Consider the following 21,713-nt stretch of genomic DNA (forward strand, 5'->3'; position numbering starts at 1 on the left):
AGAAGAAAGAAAAATCTTAATCTCAAATTCTATCCAGCTGGGGGCTGCTAACAGGTATCAGCTCTGGTATAAAGCAACACGCAAGGCTCATGTGGAAAGTGAGACGTAGCAGGGAATAAGAGGGAATGCAACCCCCAGGGTGTCTCATCTACTCACACGTTGAGATGCTATGCGAATTCTGAAGGAAGCACGAGAACATTTTCTACTTTGATGAGATAGAACCAAAGGTCAGTTCTCAATACATCACTTTTACCTTGATGTAAGGCATTCACTGAGAGCAAAATTAATTTCAAAGTGACTATACTCATGATAACATATCTACACAGAGTTGCAATAATACTTCCATCCTTACACAAAGCCAAGGAATGCTCTGTTTCCATCTGTTACAGCAATTCATCTTTGTAGCCAGCACAAGCTTTAAGAACAGAGCTTCAAAACTAAAATACCCATACCAAGCTTATGCTTTCAATGGATATGGGCACCTGGTACCATGACTGCAAATTGTAACACACACATTGGTGCCTGCACTTGGCTACACATTGACAGGGCATTCTTTTGTTAAGGTAAATGCTAGGGACACTAAATAAAAATTCCAGTTCTGGTCTTCTGCAATCCTGTGTGAGCCTGACGCTGAATCTTTATAAACCAAAAAGTTGAGGTTCATCTCTGAGACATTTCCTCCTCAGACACAGTGCAATAAAGAATGACATTTTTCAAAAAGCAAGCATTCAGGGCAGCCACTGGCAAGGAAAGGGAAGTCTAATTAATATTTGCATTCACGTCACACGGCTTTAAGGACTGTCTTATGTGACCTTTCCAAAAACAACTCTGTACAACAGTGTATTCTGTATTTGACATTACTAGCCAGCAGCAGGATACCTGAACAATGGATATTTCATGTGAGGATAACTGAAAAACAAATAGGACTGTTTCCTTGTGTGTTTTGCAGAATGATGCAAGCAAGGCTTAGTGTAAAATTTATAAAAGCAAAACTTAGTGTTCTCTTCGATACTTAATACCCTACATTATCACAGTTTACACAATAATATCCCAGTATCAATGAAATTAAACAATTAAACCATCATGTCAAGCATAAAAGCAAAATATAGGCAGTCCCAACACTTTTGAGTAATCTCATAATATCAGGTAAAATCAGCCTAGCTTTTTATAAAATACTGAGTTACTTTCCCAAAGCAAGACTGCTTCACCCTGTATTACTGCACGTGGCAGGAACTCCAGCACAATTCCTCAGTGGTAACTTCAGTAGTTACAATCTCTTTTTAATGCCTTTCCTCCTTTTGACGATAAGGTCTTTCAGCCTTGGCAGTACAAGGAATTATTATTTCTTCCACCCACACACATTTCTTTAATATTAGATGAAACTTACTACATCAAAGGGCCTTTTAATATATGCAAATTATCTCTAGTATGGAGAGAATGATGCATTCGCAAGTTTTCTTATACATCTCTATGGAGGTGCAAACTGAACTGGCTAATGACTTATTCACACTTTCCCACATATTTTGTCTCTAGATACTCGTCTACAAAGGACCACTCATTGTCAGCAAAGCTTTGATGTCACATTCATAATGAGCTGGCTTCTGATGTGCTCCACAGAGTATCTAGAGTTCACATCACGCACAGAGCATTTTACTTTTACTTATCTTACAATGCAATTTTAATTTAGTGGATTTTGTAAGAGACAATTTACCAAACAAAGATGCAAGCATTCATAGCTATGTATTAGTAAAGCTTTTAGCATTTAGCATGTGACTTGAATCGGAAAAAGAGCTTATGCAGACTGTTCCAGGGGGACGTGAATGCTAGCTGTCTCCTCACCCCGTAACAACACCCAGCATGACACTGATGTGAGGTAACATGCCACCCGGCATGTCTGTGCAACCTCCCGGTGCTGTTCTGGGCTGGCTCTCACCTCCCTCTGGGTCTGAGATTTCCCCGCCAACTCCTTGCACTGCCGTGGTCTTGCTGCCAAAGTTTTTGAACTCAGAGCATCAGTTTATCAGTCCATAAACCTGTGCAACAATATTATGCTTGCAAACATATTATTGATTCTGCATTATTGGTACTGACTGAATTATAAACCTACAAGCCTAAATATACACAGAATGGGAAATATACCAAAAATCAGCAGCAGCATAGAAAAAAATACTGTTTATCTTAAACTACACCTAAATGGCTGACATGGAATCAAGACATTGGGACTAGCTCTGTGCAGTCATTTTGTTATGAAAACATCTTCCATAAATGTTTAGACATATGACTTCCCATCTAACTCAGTTTGAACGCTGAGAATGAACACAGAACATCACACATGAAAAATTATCAAATCTACATTTACTGGCTTTATCACTTGTCATTATGGTATGCTTTAGGTACACATAATGACAAACCAACTGATCCAAACTGTACAACCTCAGGGAAGCACATCAGCCCAGAGCTGATTGCATTGTCATGACTGAACTCCACAGCCATCACGGCAATGTCTTATTCACCGTATTCTCACAGGTACCATGTACTACAGTTTCTTCTTTAAAAAAAAATTTAAAATCTGTAGCCCTTCTTATTTGAATAACAGTAGTAGTTCTGAAAACTGAGTCAGAAGTCTCAGCTGCCGGTGAGTTACTGCGTTTACCTGCACAAGGAAGTAGGTTGTGCTCTTTAAAAACCTAATTTTATCAATTTTCCTAACTGCCTTTGGTGTAAAATGGTTCTCCAGCAACAGTGAGTAGCTCCATTCAACATTCTTAGTATTTGAGTACTGTTTGAGTATTTGTTGCTTATTATCTGTGTCCTCCTGAGCATGACAACTTGAGAAAGCTGTGACTGCTGTGTGAGCTCTGGTGGGCCCACAAACCAGTTTCCGTTATTTTAAAGAGCAATCTTTAATCTAATGCAATCTTCTGGCCTGGCTACAACCAGAGCAGTAAGTTGAGTGCCATTTGGCTTGCAGCAGCTTTGCCACCTTTTCAGACTAGGGCAGACTCAGCAACACCTACCTGGAGGGCCTGGAAGACCTGCTTGTCCTGGAAACCCGTCCATTCCCGGGTCACCTGCTGGCCCACGAACTCCACTAGGACCTGGATATCCAACGCCAGGAGAACCAGTTTCTCCACGATGGCCCTTGGAGCCAGGCAATCCTGGCAGCCCTTTTTCACCTGGGAAACCTAGCGCGCCATCACCCTATGCACAGAAAAGACAGTCACAGCTGGAAACCAAAGAAATGTAGAAAGAATACACACCACTATCATTTTAACAAACGCGTAAGAGTTTGGCTGGTTCTGTGCAAGGTGCAGATGGGCCTGGGAAGGTACATGGAAACTACTGTAAATGATCCATCACTATTTCAAAAGGAAGAAAAACTCAGTGACTATTAAAAATAATATTTTACATTGTATTTGCCAAAATACTTATTTGAAAGACATATACTTTCTTTTTAATTAAAAAGATTCTCATGTGACTTTTCTAAGATTTGACCCACAGTTATGCCTACAGTACCTTTTATCTTCTAGGACACAACATAAAACAGCATTACAGACTACCCCACTACTGGAATTTTATCTTTTGACTGGGTAGCCAGAGGTTTAATGAGCACCAATTATTAATCCCCACCAAGACAAATTTGTGCTCAGGGACTGTGAGTTTTTTATGTATTTGGAGACTTACCACAAGGCTAATCAGGACTAGTAAGCCAAGCCTTTCTATTGCCTCTGCTCCTTACTTCAATTCTGAAGCACTGCTGCTAAATTAACCGGAACTTACTGGAGGGCCTGGTGGGCCTGGCAAGCCTGGGAGTCCATCCCTGCCAGGGGTTCCTGGGATGCCCGAAGGTCCTCTGGGTGCCGTTGCACCAGGGTCCCCACGAGCACCTTTGCCTGTTGCGTAGGACGAATCCCCTTTTTCTCCCTTAAGGCCTGGAAGACCTGGCTGACCAGCCGAAGCCTACGCACCAAAACACAGAAAAATAAGAATATGAATGTGCATAGCAAAGGCATTGCTGCTTAAAAACGTCATGAGGATAGGACATAATGACTGGAGCTAGAAACAACTGCCAAAGGGTTTCCTACTGTATACATTACATTAAAAAAAAAAAAAAAGGTTTAATTATTTCCAAATGTTTAAATATTTCAGTCACTATTGCCAAACCCTAGCGTGTAGCACCACAGTGACAGCAATGCTGTCACTCATGATATAACAGGGCCCAAGTATTGAACGTTCTTCCCTGTTACTTGGTGTGCTGTATTTACTGACATGGATAAAGATACTCTGAGGACAAAAGACTGGTATCTTCATGGACTATGATTTTCAAAAGTGAATACTGCCAATGAGCAACGCTCAGCACTTTGGAAAATCCTGTTTGTTATGGTTGCTGTTTCACATAAAACACAGCCCAACTCTCGCTAATGCATTTAGCATACAGCAGCTGAGAAGGAGACGGCATCTATGGCACACAGTTTTTATAGCTACGAGCAATGATGTGGAAAGACCTCACCGTTCCATTTTCAGGTCTTCTCTCCATGCAGATGTGTATCTGCTTCCCCAGCCAGCCCTCACTTAGGAAGAGCCCTGGGTCTAATCCATGCACACGTACAGCCAAGAAGCCCTGGGATGAGTAATTGTTACTGTTTTCCTCTTGACTGCTAAACATGCAATACTCAGAACTTAATAACCATTTCTCTCCTGTTTTTTATAGGTGATAATTTCTCTACTTTCAGCTTCTTTTCACATATCAGTTTCAGGGTTGCTTTTTTTTTTTTTAATCCAAACAAGTAGAAGAATTTATGCAAAAAATGTGTTGCTTTCACTGCAGTCAACGGCAGCCATTGCATACGGACACTGTTTCTCCTTTAATTTGTGACAACCAATATAAACTCTTCCTGCCTTACCGCAGGGCCTCGCAGTCCTGGTGCACCCACAGTGCCTGGGTCTCCACCAATGCCCTTACTCCCCGGCACACCAGGGCCTCCCGACGGACCTGCTGGACCTGAGATGCCTTTTAGACCAACTCTTGTAACTCCTCCATCACAGGCACAATCACCTGCCTCTCCTGGAAAATACAGTCAACACTCCAAACTCAGTTTCATTTGGATAAAGACGCTTTTCAGTTGCAAAAGCTCCAGAAGCAGTATTTGATTCCATTAGGGCAAAGCCATTCTCCCAGGATTTGATTTTGTGCCTGCTCCGTTCAGGTGATGTCAGTGTCAAGCAAGTGGAGCTTGGGTTTTGTCCAGGTTAATTTCTATGTAATACCCGCAACCAAATTACCATGTGCAGCATGAACCTCAGCACTTCTTCCGAAAGGTTTAGACTCTCCTAAATAGATGGTTTTAGGACAGATTTCTTGTGGGGTTTTTTTTGAGAGAGATAGTTATATGTCACAGAAAACAAGTTCATACTCCTACTCACAGTAGGTTACAATGACCTGCAGCTGCATATCTTCATATTTCCCTGAATCATAACTGGCCATGGATCCAAACAATCACAAAGCACAGTGATGTCTGCATCACTGTGGCTTTTGCTACTGGTTCTATCATACATCAAGACCAAATTCTCATAATTTTTAGCACAGAACAGAATAAAATTGAGTTTCTCTGTCATTTCCAGCCCGTATTGCAAAAAGCAGTAAACAAGATTTTATTTCCAAATCTCATTTCGCCTTATGGTTTTAAGGTATAACTTAGCTAATTTTCTGGGTATGAGATATTTATCTGCTCATTCGCCTGAGCAGGGTAGGAAGTAGGAAACAGGATTTTGCTGGCAGGGCCGGGCACAAGTCCCTCTAAATTGTAAAGGCTGTTTGCTCCTTCAATCCGCCTCAACCTCCTGTGATTTGTCATAAAGACACTTCCACCTCATCCCTTAGGATATTAACCACACGTAAGTAACTTTCTGATGCCCAATGACTGCTGAAAGGCTGTTCCAAAACAAGAGTCAATTACCTTTGTACCCCTTGGGACCCAAAGCTCCTGGCAACCCTCTTTGTCCGGGCTCCCCCGGGACCCCAGGCCTTCCATCCAGGATGGTGGCTGGCAGGGATGAAGGGCCTACAAGCAGAAAGCAAGCAAGCAAAAGCCATGAGAAGGCTAGATCTCCAGCTCACTAATTACTTACAATGTCCGTTATACAACTGAGAGAAATGGCACCCGAGCAAACCTGCAACTGTGGAAGTTACACAAGAAGATGGAACTTGGTTGATAGCACAGGCTGCAGCGCTCGGCCAGCTGTTGGCTTCCAGCTTCTCATACAGCAAAGCAAAAGATCTCACAATGTGGATGCAACAGTTTCATTCCTCTACTGCTCTACCATTGCACTTTTTCAAAGACTTAACGGCTAGTTGAAGAACTAACCGAACTGTGAACAGGTTGTATAAAGAAGGGCAAACGACTTAGTTCATGGCAGGTGTGCTTTTACAGCTCTGGGAGAAGCAGAGTTTCATATGGATAGAAGCTGAAGGGACAAATCAATGCATTGGTGATGGCGATGATTGGCTATTTCCCTTTCTGTTGGCACAGAAGCTATCACGTAAGAGCAGTGTCACGGCTGCTGCTGGCATGGTAGAATCAGCCCCAGGGCTACCTCCCTTCTGCAGAGCTCCTCAACTTCTCACTAAGTTGCTGCAGCTCAAAAAAAGAGACCAAACGGCAAAAAAGTTAAGTGGACTTTCCCTGTCCCTCGCTTTATGACTGCAGGATTATTTTCTATATCTCTTTATATGCTGAATAGAACGAAACATGAGCTGACAGTAACAGCAGTGGAAAGTGATCTACCATAAACTACTGTGTCTGAAAACCCTTCCCCTCAGCGCCAGCAGTAAGATGGAGTGCTGACCAGCACCCACTGGTGTTCCATGCAAACAAACTGCAACCCTCAGCTAAAAACAGCTACAGGAGCTTTACAGACTCTGCAGAAAAATGAGCTGGATTTGATTAGCAAACAGTTATTGACAACGGGACACTGATTTCTTCTCCACAGAAAATCATTTCATCAGACCATGTTCATTGGCTCCATTGCTGGAGTGTGCCCTGTTTTGAAAGGCTGGCTCTCAAAAATAGAACAGGCTGTTTGAACTCAGTTTATGGCAGAATGGTAAAATGCAAGGTTTGTGTAAAATCAACCCTTTTCCTGTAACACTTGATCTCTGAGGAAAACAGAACAATGCATGATTAATTCATTCAGGGTATGCACACAAACGACCATGTACAAATAAAATCAGATTTCCTTAGGTCTGAAAATTATCTCTTCAGTCATCCTATCTGACCTATCTGGTACCCAAAATACATACTCACAAGACTAGACGTTTACCCCAGGTGTTCACAAGGTCATGGTCTGTTCTTTATCTAAGCCAGTAGAAGATAAGCCTAGAACTTCAAAGTCCTCTGTATCATAAATTGTGTCTAGATAACCTTGTGCTTCAGCCTCTCAGGCTACCACTCTAACAAGTACTAGCTGTATTCTCTTACTTCAGAGGGGTGGCTGCTTATATATATAGTTAAGGTTGTGAGTTACAATCACAGTGAGGTGTCAACTGAACATCTAAGGTTTACAGACAAATAGTCCTCACTTGCAAATAAATAAATATATAAATTGTTATTTGTCTCGTTTCACTCTGAATCCAATACGAAAATAGATGTTAAAAATATACATACGTGGTGAACCAGGCAATCCTGGTGCTCCTGGCAGACCCGGTAAACCAACTCTGCCAGGACTGCCTGGTAATCCAATCGTTGCTCTTCCTGGTTCTCCCACTTCGCCCTTCACACCAGGAACACCTGGAGACCCGCCAGGGCCCATTCCATCTAGACAACAATGACACAGTGAGCAGCTCTCCAGCAGCAAACACATTCTAGTATTTTTAATGTTATGAAAATTACTGTTGTGGTTTGAACCACATCCATGTCAGCACAGAACAATTTATAATTGCACACAAAGGAAAATGTACTAATTTGAGGCATCAACTGTCTTCCATTTACACACTCCTTTAATCACCCAAAAAACGTCACAGGGCTGCATTCAAGTCCCACTGATCAGTTAGACAATTAACTACATAAGACTGTGTTTTATTTATTTTCTGATTTCCTCTGAGTGAGATAATTTCTTGAGTAGCTCCTAGTTTCTGGATCATTGCAGGCCAGGACTTCACAGATGACATTCAAGTGAAACAGATCTCACTTGAAAGTTTCTTCGGTGGGACAAGGGGGTTCTACCTACAGTGGGTTTCTCTATTTCAAATATGAATAGTCATAAAAAAGTATTTCTCAAAAACATTTGCTATTATTTAAAATGTAGGAAATGTTCTGCCAATCAACTAATTCAAAATAGAAATCAAGCAACCAACCTCCTGTGTACACTGCTGCACTGAATATTCACTCCCGAAGACTTACACAGGCTGTAATTATTGTAGGACTAATTCTGCTGCCATCCAAGTCAATGTACATGTTTTCCCTGTGTGTCAACCCTGCCTCCTATGTCTCACACAGCATTCTGCAAAACAGTCAGCCCAAGGACCAGAGAGAAGCTTTGCTTCTGTACCTTCACCATCTCCAGGCCACTACCCACAGAGCCTTCTCAGCGCCAAACACAGAACACAGCCTGTGAAGGGCACTGTTAGCAGCTGCTTTACCTCTCTCCAGACCTGGAAACCCTGGAGCTCCTGGAAGGCCTGGTAAACCACCGATCCCTTCATCTCCTGGAGGACCAGGTATTCCTGGATTTCCAGGGTCACCTGGGCCACCTAATTAGACAGATACAGAAAAAGAAGGAGGAAAATCTCATGAGAATTTCTGCTGAATGACTCTGTTCAATCAACTATCCCAGTGGCCACTGATCTCTTGACAGCAACGGATGCAAAGTCATCAGCAGTAACCTGTTAGTCAAAGTTAACAATGACAGGAAAAATTCCTCCTGACCTGTTAGAGGTCGTTTCAAACTTGACTGCATGCGAAGAAGGAAGAATAGGAGAGACCATGCAATTTGCCCCCTCACCTTTATAGCTTCAGAAACTCTTCATATCCAGGTCTCATTCAGCTGTGGTGTTAATTAAGCTAATTTTCTCAATGCTTTTCTTACCACATTGAATGACAAATAATAGCAGAATAACATTCAGAGTACCCATTTTTCCTTGGTACACCGAAGACAGACACAGAGGTGGACACACAGCACTCTGCTGTGCTCACACACAGCTGCCCAGGCTCTGCATTTCACCCTGCTTTGAAAGGTATCGCTCTGCAATGTGGGGGTGAAAGGTTTGTTGTGAACTCTGAAGTGATAAACATGGGGCCAAATGTATCTGTATGTCAACAATATAGATGTTAAAGGAAAAGTAACAAGGGATGGGTCAGAATCAATACACAATGTTGAAAAGCAGTAAAATATAGTAAGAAGGAAAGTTGGACCAGAAGAAGTGCTTTGGATGAGTTCCAAAACAAAATGCAAACATGTACCTGAAATGACTACACCTTCCCTGTCAATAACGATAGGAGGGCCTGGGGGACCGATGTCACCTAATTCACCCTGTAGAAGAAAACAGATTTCACACCACATTCAGATGGGTGACGGAGGGGAAGACTGCTTGTCAGGAAACAGGCTGCCTAGTGGTAGCAATACCCGCGGTCGGTCACTGACTGACCATCACTCTTTGTCTTGGTGAAGAATTCACTTTTTTCTTCTGCTATTCAAAGTCATCTGTTGTCCTGACTTACCTCCCTCCTGTCTGATGAAGCTGATGGATGCTTCAGCTAAAGTGTTTGCTTCTATCTATCTATCTATCTATCTATCTATCTATCTATCTATCTATCTATCTATCTACCTACCTACCTACCTACCTATCTACCTATCCTCTGAAGGCATCCCGTTACCTCAATAGGAAGCACAGACATGCATGTACCATGTGTACTGGAGATCAGTTATCATATCAGCATATTGACCAATAACAGGCAGATGACATTTATTTGTTCACCTTGTGGTAAAAGCAAGAGAGCTGCTATGAACAAATCCATTTTTAAAAGTGGTGATCACTGCAGCTACCTCTTGCCTTGGAATCCTGAATGTCAATAACAGGAGCTTCCAGGTAAATGGATTCCTCTATAAAACCACCCAGGTAGAACAAGCAGGTTGTGACAAACCACGGTATCAACCTGCACTACTACTTCTTCCACGTGCTCTCCACAAAAAAGTCCATCAGTGCTTGCATTTCACATGTTTGCCAACCATATACCAATCTTGGTGGTAGATAAAGAGTTTTTCACAGCAAACTACTATCCCACCGTTTTCCACTCTGTTTCCAGATGTCTGCCTGAATTGTGAGATACCCAGACAATGTCTGCTATACATTGCCTATCTTCAGTATAAGAAATTGAACATGTTTTTTTCAGGCTTGTCAATACCTGTACATCTGTGACCTAAGACTTCAGATAACCTTGGCAACTATCTTAACATCCAACATCCTCAATTGTCCAGTAAATACGGCATTGCTGTAAGGATAAAGGAGACCAGAGAGACTACATCTACAATTCTAAGCCATGAAGTTACATGAATGAACATTGAAAAGGTATTAAAATATCCGAGTGTCCATAGTTCAGCAACCATTCATTTTTATCCCTAACTATAAAGTAAATGAGGAACTGAAACATACTGAAAATTACAGTGATACACAGATAAAGAAGATATTTGATTGGGGCAATGATACTTATTCATTCATGCAAATATCTTTAAAAAAGCAATGCCGTAGTATTTTAATGTGAGAAGTTACCTTCATGCCTTCGACTCCATCCAGTCCTGGATAGCCTGGAATACCTGGATGACCCTGCAGAGTCACACCCGGGAACATTGTTACACAGTGAGACAATAAGGCAGTGGCATTATTTGTTAGCTGAGACATTTGCAGTGCCTGGACATGAATCACAAACCAAATTCATTGTCCTACCAAACATTTGCAGAAAAAATAAAGAGAAAGCTGATAGCATCAATTCCTCAGCACTCACAAAATACCAGAGCTCCTCTAGGCCTCCTTGTGCTGTAGAGAACACGAAACTTGCAAGCAGGCAGGAGTGTGTCCAAATCAGGACACGCTGGAGTTCTCAGAGAACTGTAGAAATGATTGTGCAGTGAGGAGTCCAGAACATTATTCTCCTTGTCCCCTACACTTTCCCCTCCACACCGTTCCTCCTCCAACAAATTATTGACACCAAAACCTTTGAAGTGACACTGGGAAATCCAGCTCTCCAGTTATCCATTTCCTGGTAACATTCTCAGGGACACCAAAATTCCCCTTCTGGATGTGTGGCTGGCAATCTACAGAGCAGTGACTACTGTTCTTTCCTGGGTCACATATTCAGCCTGGCCCAGCATGGACTGCAAATCCCACTGCCACTGCAAACAAAAGGGGATATTCTAAGAGCTGTGGAGCAGGGAACCTTACATTTAAACTTGCCTGTGATTCTGAAGTCTTGGACAGCTGTAGGCCCCAAGATAGCCCATGCACAGTAGTGTTGAGAAACGTGTCAAAAAGGACTTGCTTTTAATCATATTTTTTAACACAGAGATATAAATTAGATTACATTGTAGATACCATCATCTTCGGTATAACTTGAAAAGGACATGCATAAAAAAAAATATGAAGTGACAGAATTCCAGGCTGCAAAAGGAAAATCGTATTTCTAAAAGTTGCTTTCTTGAGCAATTTCCACTGCTGCATCTCAACCACTTGATCACCCAGCCATTTCCACTCCCCAAAGGGGAAAAGTGGGAGAGCTGATTGTTCCAGGAGGGAATGTACAATTTCCAATCTGTGGAGGTGGTCTTCTGAATATGTAGTGATAATTAGAGAGACAGTTAAAGGGATCTAGAGTTCTACATGGACTTTCTAGTTAGCTCTCACTAGTTTAATAAAGGCTGGTACATTCATCCATCAGAGGACTTGGAGCCACTAAAGAAGGAAGTCAGTGGATCTGAAGCAGACGATTTCTGTAATTGTAAGCACAGTAAAAAACAAAAAAAGAAACTTCACCTTTCTTCCAGGAATCCCATCAGATCCGTCCAGTCCCAAAAGACCCTGAAACAGGAAAAAACATTACGTTTCCGAGGCTCCATCTCAGCCTGGGTTTATTATATCAGGCTCCAAATATCTCGGCACCAAAGAATGAAAAGTTATAACTTTCAAAAGGAGATGTTACCACTGATTTTCCATATCTCCCAAATACTAATGATCATAATTGAAAGAATTCAGTAGAATAGCTAGATAAAAGAAGTCTTAACTTCTTTAGCCACTGTCTTTCTAATCAGCAGTTCAAGTCAAATAAGTCACAGAGTCTCAGCTTACTAGGAAGTAAGGCAGGTAGTTTGTAGTTACAAAGCCATGAAAATCAATACAATCAGAACTTTCTACCTGGACAATTTATTCTGCACATGCAGAACAGAATGCCTGTTGTGTACAAGCACATCTCTGCAGGGTCATGGTGGTTTGAAGAATCTATGGCTGGCATGCGATGGAGCATGCTGTTAGCTCCCACATTCATTGACTAGTTTGACCAATACTGACTGCCAGCTTTCCCAATTCTTCCCCAAATATCCATCCATCCATCCATCCATCCATCCATCCATCCATCCATCCATCCATCCATCCATCCATCCATCCATCCATCCCTGTTCTCCCATGGCTGGTTCTGGCACTGGTTAAGAGCTCCTTAAAGCCCCTGCAAGGCCTCTTTATTTGGACCTCCTGCAAGCTTCCTTTTCTGTGAAGCTTTCAAAAAAAAAAAAAAACCTCGAAAAACACAGGTCCTGAAGTATCAAGACATCCACTAAATACTTTCGTATTATTTTTTTGGACTGCATTGTCTGTGTACAGATTTCATCCCACCTTTAATCTGAGGCTTCACTGAGATAAGAACTATCTATTGGTTCTGTTGTATGGCGCTGGCTCCTGTGGCACCCAGTCCTCTGTCTGCTACATGTCTCCTACATGCTTTGGGAATGCTGCTGTTGATGGAAGTCCCACTTCATGTGCTCAAAACCAGGCATTTAAGGACTTTGTAAAGTTACCTACCCTGCCACCCGGTAAGCCAGGCACACCTTTTTCTCCTTTCTCTCCAACACCTCCAAAGCCCTGAAGAAAAATGTTAACGTTAAATCTGTGGTCTGTTTGGAACTGAATATTTCAGCTGTAAAACACACTGAGCACAAATCCGTCTATTAATAGAATAGGGTGCTGCTGTCTATTGTAGTCTACATTTAGAAATTATTTCAAATCTAATTTCTTAACAGCAGCTCAAGGGAGTGCTCAGAACATGCTTTTTCATTTCTAAAGCCTAAGAATGACACAAAACAAGCATCTTCACGCTCAACATTTGGAAATGTTTGGTGCTTTTCCCAGTCAGCAAGAAGACTCAATCCAGAGATAGAACACCAGGATTTAATTTCAGTGAGCATTACAGTAGTTAAGCAATTTTCAGGCTTCGATCTTGAAATATCTTATGGTTGTGGTTAAGTTCACACATATGTTCAACTCTGCCACCCTCAATGGGCCTCTTGTGATGCATAAAGCTAAACATGCACATAATGGAACATGTCCAGAAAGGCTAATAACAAACTGTGCTTCGTGTACAGGTTTTTCTTGCACGTCTTTCTACTAAGAACATCTGTATGTTGAAGAAACTGGCAAACAATTTATCTGATTAGTCAGAACTTCCACAAAATATTTATACCCTAAACTTATCAAAATAACCTGTGTTTACAAAAGGTTATAAGCTGGGAGATAGTTGTCTGGAATCCAGGGATAAATTGTTGCTCTTGATTCATACAGAGAAGATGCTACACATTCCCAAGCTTATGAGCACTAATGTTAAACAGCCCATTTGAAAACTAGATATATATAGACAAGCAGAAAGACCTGCATGTGCTTTACCACTTTAAAATAAAAGAATAAAAAATATGTTTAGACTTCATTGAAGGAAAAAAATACTATGTAAAAAAATATACATGTGGGACATCAAGAAACACTGCCATCAAGTGGCCACGGAAAGGGTATGTCTGCTTGCAGGTCTCTGCAAACTGCAGGTTACATGTACTGAAATGACGGCTGCTTTGTAACGTCTATAGTAGGACAGTATTATCTTCTTTGTATCTCCAGGACAAAAAAAATATCAGATTACAGTTACACTCTTCAAAAAGTCTTGCGGACATGTTAATCAGATTTTCAAAGTACTCTGTTGCCTAGAAACTCCTGTAGAGACCTTGTGAGCTATTCAGAGGATGTTGAACCATCTAACCCACACCAGGCACATATTAATATTAAAAGCTCTTCTCTGTCCTTACCGGCAGGCCAGGCAATCCTTTTTCTCCAGGGAATCCTTGAGGACCTGGCTCACCCTGACAAGGGGAAGAAGTAAACACAATAAATCACTGTGTCCATGAAAGCACGACCTTCCCCATCCACTCACTCATCATGCTCCTGACTCCTAAAGTAAGGCCTTGCAATTCGTTTGTCAGCAAGTATACTTGATCTGCCTCATCATGTGCCAGATATGCAGAGTGTTTCAAAAAGGTGGACCCAATTTCCAAGCAATATATTTCACGATGGCAACATGTTACAGTTACACAAAAATTTACAAATGGTTTAATGTGTTATCAAGTTTTAGTAACATTTTAATGCTTTTTATACCATTTAAATGCTCTGTGTCCCCTTCGCCTGCTGTACAGACAACATTGAGACAATAGCTGAATTTGTCCCAAACACCTCTCAAAGTTTCTTCTTCCGCTGAGGTCACCAGTGCTGTGACTCTGGTTCTGGGGCGAAAAACTCTATGCCTCCCATTTCAAATGCTAAGAGTTTCATTCATGGGCAGTTTATGGTTGCAGAGATATAGCGATTTCAAAATGGGTCCATCTTTTTGATCCACCCTGTAGCGTAGTCTCAGCACAAAGCATGCAACAGATTGTCTGTCACCACTTCCTATGGCTTCAGCGGCCACTACTCGGGAACTATTGTTCTGCTGCCCTCCACTAATTGCTGATTTTGGGTATCAAATCCAGAAGCATTTCCTTTCGTCATCTAGGGGACTGGAACATGCACAGCCCTTCATCAAAAGCACTGAAATCATATATGATGAGATAGCATAATATCTTCACAAGCCTGCTTACAAATTCAAGAGCGAGGCAAAAGGAATGGTGTTTGTTTGAATTCCACCTCCCACTAATATGACTCCACCAAGTAAGACAATCTCCCCCATGACTTATGCAGGGGCTTAGGCAAGCTCAGACTGGGCTCCTGAACCAGTCTGTATAGGTCCTAAGTTAATTCAGTATGCCTAAATTTCATGCATATAGAGAATCTTTAACTCAAGATCCATACAGCTTTTATAAAAGCACCGATGAGCTAAATATGTATCTCAGTAAATGTCAGGATAACAGAGTAAATGAGAGATATCTGATTATTTCAGAGTAGTGTGCACCATAGCCAAAGCAAAAGTGATGGAGCTTTTATTTATTTTTCTAAATGGATTTGGCTTTTTTTGCTTCACTTTACACAATTTCACAGGTCCAACAGAAACAAACTACAGTTCATTTATTTTTAGGATTAATGAGGAAAATCTTTAATTAGCTTTCAGATTTCTCCTTCTGAGAGGTATGCATTCTCCAGTGGTCCACAATGCTCTCAGCTAAGAATATATTTATTCAATAGCCATCTGGCAGATTAAACTAGTACAGAAAAAGATTTTGATTTGGAAATATAAGAGCCCTCGCTGTCCAGTAATTTCATTCAGCCTTGAATGAAGGAGCATTGGAAGGGGGAGGGTTTGTAAAGTGAATTTACAGACCTTTTCTCCTTGCTTGCCTTTTGGAAATCCCATGAATTCCAGTATTCCAGTGGATGGTGGGGGACCTGGAGGGCCAGGCAGCCCTACATCACCCTGTTAGCAAAAGAGAAAGCTATTAACATAGGCAGAACATGTTTGAATTCACATGAATGTGGCTTCTGGATCAGAAAAAAGCCTCTCTAATTATAGCCCACACACATAGTATCAGTGCACCTGAATGCTGGCACAGGAGTTCGGTCATGGAACTCCACAGAACAGACCGAAAATTAATATGAACAAAATGCATTAATTGTGTTTCAGAAGAGTTGTAGCTATAAAACATGGCAAGGAAAAAAAAAGGCTCAGCTTTTGAATCAACATGAAAATATTCCAGAAAAACTTTGGGGTGATATACGAAAGAAGACAAGAAACAATTAGAAATGTCGGATAATGAGAACCAATTTTAACAGCAGAGTCAAGTCCCAAATTGAGAACTTTGAGAAGGCCCATTATGTCAGTGTAAATTCTCACACATACTACAGGACACCCATTTAGGATAGTGAGACTATAAATAACACATCGGTTGACCCAAAGAATACTATGAAAGTCACAAAGAATAAAGTCAGTAGAACGATTCAATACGAGAGTCCAAAGAAACTGAGAAAGAGATTAAAAAGATGTCTAAGAAGCTCATTTCCCAATAACCATGAAAATATTGCACCAAACTGACATTTTTCGCCTTCCCCCTCTTCATCCAGAAAAAGCTGCTATCCTTTTTTTGTGTACCAACAGATAAAGAACCAGCAAGACTCTTTAGTATTTGGATCATCAATCGGTCCAAGAGACTAAAAGGAAAGGAAGAAAACACCAGAATCTAGCCACTTCCTAGAGTATTGAGATACGATGGAACACTAGAGTATTATTATTTCATGCTCTTTCCATAACAGAACAAGTTTCACCCACCTTTTCTCCTTTCTCTCCTTGAAAGCCTAATCCCATGTTACCCTAGTAGAGAAAAGAATGATGATGAATGAATAATAAAACAACAGCACCACTATCATCTAGACCCACAGCACTGTTACAAAAAGCCAAAAAACAGGTGTAGAAAGAAGACAGGAAAGGCAGGTACTTACTTTTGGACCTGGTGGCCCAGGGGGACCCATTGGACCCTAAACGTGAACAAGATCAAGATTTTAATTCTTTTGACTACGTTAGGATGCACACAATTGGAACAATGCTGGGATGTGCAGTGGAACCTGAACTTTCACCTCTCGCCCCCAAAGAAAAAGTAACTAATACAGATGACGTCCAGGCCTTCACATCCATCACGGACAGCATGGCCCTTTGGTACTGTGGATAACTAACAGGAAACTTCAGCTTAAAAGCAACAAACGCATAGTTCATTTTTACCTCTGGCCAATGGAAACTCTCTGGTAACATCTTGAAAAAGGAAATCTTTGCATATTTCATGATGAGAAAGGCTCCCAACACACAGAGATCAGCATCATTCCTCTAGCCCCAAGACGAGGAGGTGCTCACAATAGCATAACGTGGTGTTTGTACACAGCACCCCAGGGCTTTGCTGGAGTCCTTATTCACAATTGCTGCTCTGAACACCACTCCAGAGAGGAGCCTTCCCTCTCGTGAGGAGATCAAACTATCCACGTTCAGGTACTCTGTGCTTGAAGTCAGCTGTGCTCAGTCCTTCTAGATGCGCACACACTTTCGCTCGTTGTCATGACACAAACACAGACAAGCAGGGAAAACTACCAACATTTTGAACTGTTCTACCAACAAGTGCAACAGCTGAGGTCTCTTACCTGCAAACCTGGTAATCCTATAGGGCCTGCAGCACCTATGGGACCTGGGAAACCTTTTGGGCCCTATAAGAACAACATAGGAAAATAGATAGTGTGTAGCACTTACCCCATCAAATCCCAGCCAAAGGCAAAGTGAGTCTCAGGAAACATTAAGTAATATTCCCTCATTAACCATGCCAATTTAAATACTGTAACAATCCATTTCATATTATTAGAAGTGTTTTAAAATCAAAGTTACAGAGTTCAATGGCAGAAGAAAGTTTGATTTCAAAAAAGAAAAACTAGAATAGATAATAGCAAAAATGGAACTTCCTCTACCATAATATGGATCCACTCAAACCATGACAAAGCTGGAATTGCTCATGCTACTGGTATCACACAGGTAAATACATGGCCCACTAATTTGAAAAGTATCCTTAAGAACCTACTTAATACTCTTTAAAATCATTATTCCCCAAATTAAATAACTTACAGAAATTCCATCCAATCCAGGAAGACCATTTTCTCCCTAAAAATTATAAATGCATGAGTAAAAATTACACTATGTTATTGCAACAAGCCATAAGGAACAATAAGTTTTGTACAAATAGAAATATTTTCTGTTAGTTACTATTAGATCAAGTGTCAATGGGAAATTATTTTGACATCTGTGCTTCCATATTTATGGAGAGATTCCAAAACCCTGGAGAAACAACAACCATTTTAGAGAAACTAAAGTCATATAAAAACCCCTGTATTAATTGTAAAACCACTGGAAAATACACTATAAAAACTCTCATTACAAAACTACTATAAAATATGTAAAAGCGTATCATTATTATATGTAATTATCTGTATTTCCCTTAAGCACTGAAGTAAATAAATAAAGATCTAGAACTTTTACCAACTTATCAGTGTATCTAATGTAGGTAGAATTTTAGAAAAGTTCTTAATTTGGACCAACAAAGTTAGTGTAAGGGGCCTTAAGTGACAGAATAATTTTCTTAATATTTTCAATATTTAATGAAGCACGAGGCTGCTTAATATTACTGAATTCAGCACCACAAGAGGTACCACGAGAGGTACTGAATCCTTCGTAGATTTATTCCAAACCTAGTATTTCTGGAAAAAAATAATCAAACCCATGGTAAGCTGGTGAGTATTTGTTTCAAGGCAACAAAGAACCAAATCTTTTTTATGCTACCTCATATAAGTCAGGATAAGCTGACAAGAAATTCCTCACATCCACGGTTTGGCAGCACAACCGAATGGTGGGAGCTCTCCAGAGACAGGCCCAGCACCTACACTGACCTGGAACAGGACAAGCAATGTCCCAGCATGGGATGAGCAACATCTCTGCCACGAGCAAGCAACTCCAAGTTCTGAGAGCATTCTGTGCTGTCAGTAATTAAGTTATTATGAGGCCTTTTTCACGGCTCTGCATTGGACATGCCCAGGATACCCACATCATGAGCAACCTAACACGCAGCATAAGCCCTGCAAGCTGTAGGACATCAAAGTGTTTCTTGTACTGTATATTCTCCTATGAGATGACAAGTCTTACCTTCATTCCCTTAAGACTGCCTTGTGCAAAAACAGGTTCCCCTTTAAGGCCTTTTGGGCCAGGACGACCCTGATTTAAAAAAAAAACAAACAAAAAAGTCAAAAATAAATTTCTGGGAAAGATACTGATTTTGTGTTGAAAGGATTTATATTCAGCATAATGAACAATGAAAACTCCCAGCTCCAGTCAACTGCAAAAGATAGATTTACCCAATTTATTTTAACCTTGATCATCCCATCCAGTTTGTTGAGGGTGATTGCATTCAATTGCCAAATTAATTTGAGATGGGTTGCCTGATCCAAGCAGCTTTTTTAGCCAAAAATGCAATCATATTAACCATTATAAAATAGAAATTTGAGCAGTAGGTGTGAGTAAATCAGTTAATTTAGGAAGCAGAATTTCAGTTGGTCTTATCGCTTCAGTATTTTTCAACATCATATGAACGTCAGTTCTGGGGGACACATAAAAATGTCTTAGCAGAGTTTAGAAAAACTGAAACAAATGGCATTATTTACATCCCCTAGACGCATTTTCTTCCTAAATGCATACGTGCAAAGCAGTTCCACTACACGTATAGTTACTCACATGACCTGTGTTTGTAAGATCAGACTTCAAATGTGAACAAATATTAAAATATTTGTCAAATATTTTAATATCGAGTCAAATATTTTTTGCTTACACTTCAAAAATAACAATGTAGTTTTTATAAAGCACTACAGATCCCAAAAGGATCTAAGAGTGGAGCTCTTATAACCAATCTTACCCACTTAAAACAGAGAGTGGAGCATGACCTAGCTACCTTCCCTTTCTCTACAGTCAATGCAGATAAATGTGTATCTCCAAAGACAACTCATCCTGAAAGGCAGGGGGGAAGTGCTCTCTCAGGTACCGCTCTCTGAGAGAGGGAAGTCCAGATGAACAGACTAGACATCTCACTTCAGGCATCCAGTGCAGACTAGATAGAACTCCAACCTGGTAGAAAAGTGTTTTCAAAAGTAGAACACATACCCTGGAAAGTAAATCCTGTTGACACTCTGAGACTGAAGCTTTTGGCTATCTTAAGACATGAAGGAAGGCATCCAGTATTTGATGCATAGACTTGAACATATGATAACATCCTCCCCTGAATTGGCATCAACTAACTTGAAACATGCCAGGTGGAAGATGGTGGACACTTCATGGTTCTTAAACACTTTATCATAGTTTCTTCTGAGTTACCTTGAATACTGCCAGTGACAAAGGTGTGGGAGCATAATGAATTCATGGGATCTTCATTTTATCACCAGAGTGTAATTTCAATATGAAAATTATACTGAGCTCTAACAATGCTAATAAACTTAGGGTTATTAGGGTTCTTCCAAAGCACTTGGGAGTTACTTTTCCAACAATGGCATGAAAAGCAAATCCTGGCTTAGTGAGTACAGAAGACCATATTTGAGTTGGGACGTACAGGCAACCCAGGCAGGCCAGGAAACCCATCTGATCCAGAAACGCCAGGACTCCCAGTGGTACCATTGCAGCCATCGAGGCCAGGCCGACCTCTAGGTCCAGATTGTCCAGGGTGACCCTGTGTAAAGGGGAAAAAGAGAGAATGGCTGACAGGATTAATTATTGCATTAGTAATACTGTCCCCAGAAAAGTGATATCTTCCAAATGGCAGCACAAAACAAAAGAAATACACAACTCCCACTCAAGTTCGGTGTATTACAGACTGCAACAGAACGAGCTTCTTTGGCCAGTGTTGTTTAACCTCCCCAAAGCTTAAAGCCTAGAACATTGGCTGCATTCATTTAATCATCTTTTTCTCTGAGGGATAATTTTCTGAAGTACATAACTTGTGCATGACTAGGTCCCAAAAAGGCAATACTCATCCCACAGCAGCCTGAAATACACAGCATACAACACAGTGTAGAACAGCACTAAGGGTGCACCTGACACTGGGAATGGAAGTTACTCATGTAAAAACAAGGGCAGAGGCAGACTCAACAATACTGAGCATTTATGATTCCAATCTACTTAAAGTTTCAGTGACTTCTCTTCCTCTCCATCGTGGGTTCTTCCCTTTCCTAGTTCAACAGATGTTACAGCTCCAGCATAAGGACACTTAAGCAAAACCACTTTTCTTGTTATATTAAACATTAGGCAACGCAACTGGGAGAAAGATCTAATTAAACTAACAGCATTTAAAAGAAAGTATTTGTAATGGTCAATTATTAATCAAGCAGAGTAGAATACACTTGTACCTAATGCGGATTTCACACCTCTTTTGCCCTGATATAGCTCTGTTAAATCGGCTAGAATTTACTCAGCATGGTACTGGTATAAAGGACATCAAAGTTTGAGACTTCAGTTACTTTCTCTTCAATGTTGTAAGGGTACAGGTAGGCAAAACACAGAAAGGCAGAACTGTCAGTCACACTACCCAGGTATGGAGCAGCTCCTTCTATCCTCCTTTTCACAGAGATCAGTTCTGTGGCTCTCAAACACAGTGTTTTGTGGCAGGAAGAAAAATGAAACTTATGGAGACAGTAACTGACAGTT

General features: G+C 40.9%; 1 protein-coding gene across 1 annotated transcript in view; it reads right to left on the reverse strand.

The window, feature by feature from the left end:
- The window catches only part of COL4A6 (collagen type IV alpha 6 chain), an 81,002-nt gene that overhangs the window by 19,894 nt on the left and 39,395 nt on the right, over window positions 1-21,713 (reverse strand). The window contains exons 4-21 of the mRNA XM_082061597.1: window positions 20,623-20,739; window positions 19,173-19,241; window positions 18,102-18,137; window positions 17,630-17,692; window positions 16,943-16,978; window positions 16,773-16,814; window positions 15,831-15,923; window positions 14,329-14,382; window positions 13,061-13,120; window positions 12,023-12,067; window positions 10,766-10,819; window positions 9,459-9,528; window positions 8,639-8,749; window positions 7,665-7,814; window positions 5,958-6,062; window positions 4,905-5,065; window positions 3,781-3,960; window positions 3,018-3,201 (exon numbers count right to left, since the gene is read on the reverse strand). Of these exons, the coding sequence (XP_081917723.1) occupies window positions 3,018-3,201; window positions 3,781-3,960; window positions 4,905-5,065; window positions 5,958-6,062; window positions 7,665-7,814; window positions 8,639-8,749; window positions 9,459-9,528; window positions 10,766-10,819; window positions 12,023-12,067; window positions 13,061-13,120; window positions 14,329-14,382; window positions 15,831-15,923; window positions 16,773-16,814; window positions 16,943-16,978; window positions 17,630-17,692; window positions 18,102-18,137; window positions 19,173-19,241; window positions 20,623-20,739 (1,630 nt within the window). The remainder of the gene's footprint in view (window positions 1-3,017; window positions 3,202-3,780; window positions 3,961-4,904; window positions 5,066-5,957; window positions 6,063-7,664; window positions 7,815-8,638; window positions 8,750-9,458; window positions 9,529-10,765; window positions 10,820-12,022; window positions 12,068-13,060; window positions 13,121-14,328; window positions 14,383-15,830; window positions 15,924-16,772; window positions 16,815-16,942; window positions 16,979-17,629; window positions 17,693-18,101; window positions 18,138-19,172; window positions 19,242-20,622; window positions 20,740-21,713) is intronic.

Source organism: Streptopelia decaocto, assembly GCF_964273445.1.
Source record: "Streptopelia decaocto genome assembly, chromosome: 10".
Taxonomy (NCBI): domain Eukaryota; kingdom Metazoa; phylum Chordata; class Aves; order Columbiformes; family Columbidae; genus Streptopelia; species Streptopelia decaocto.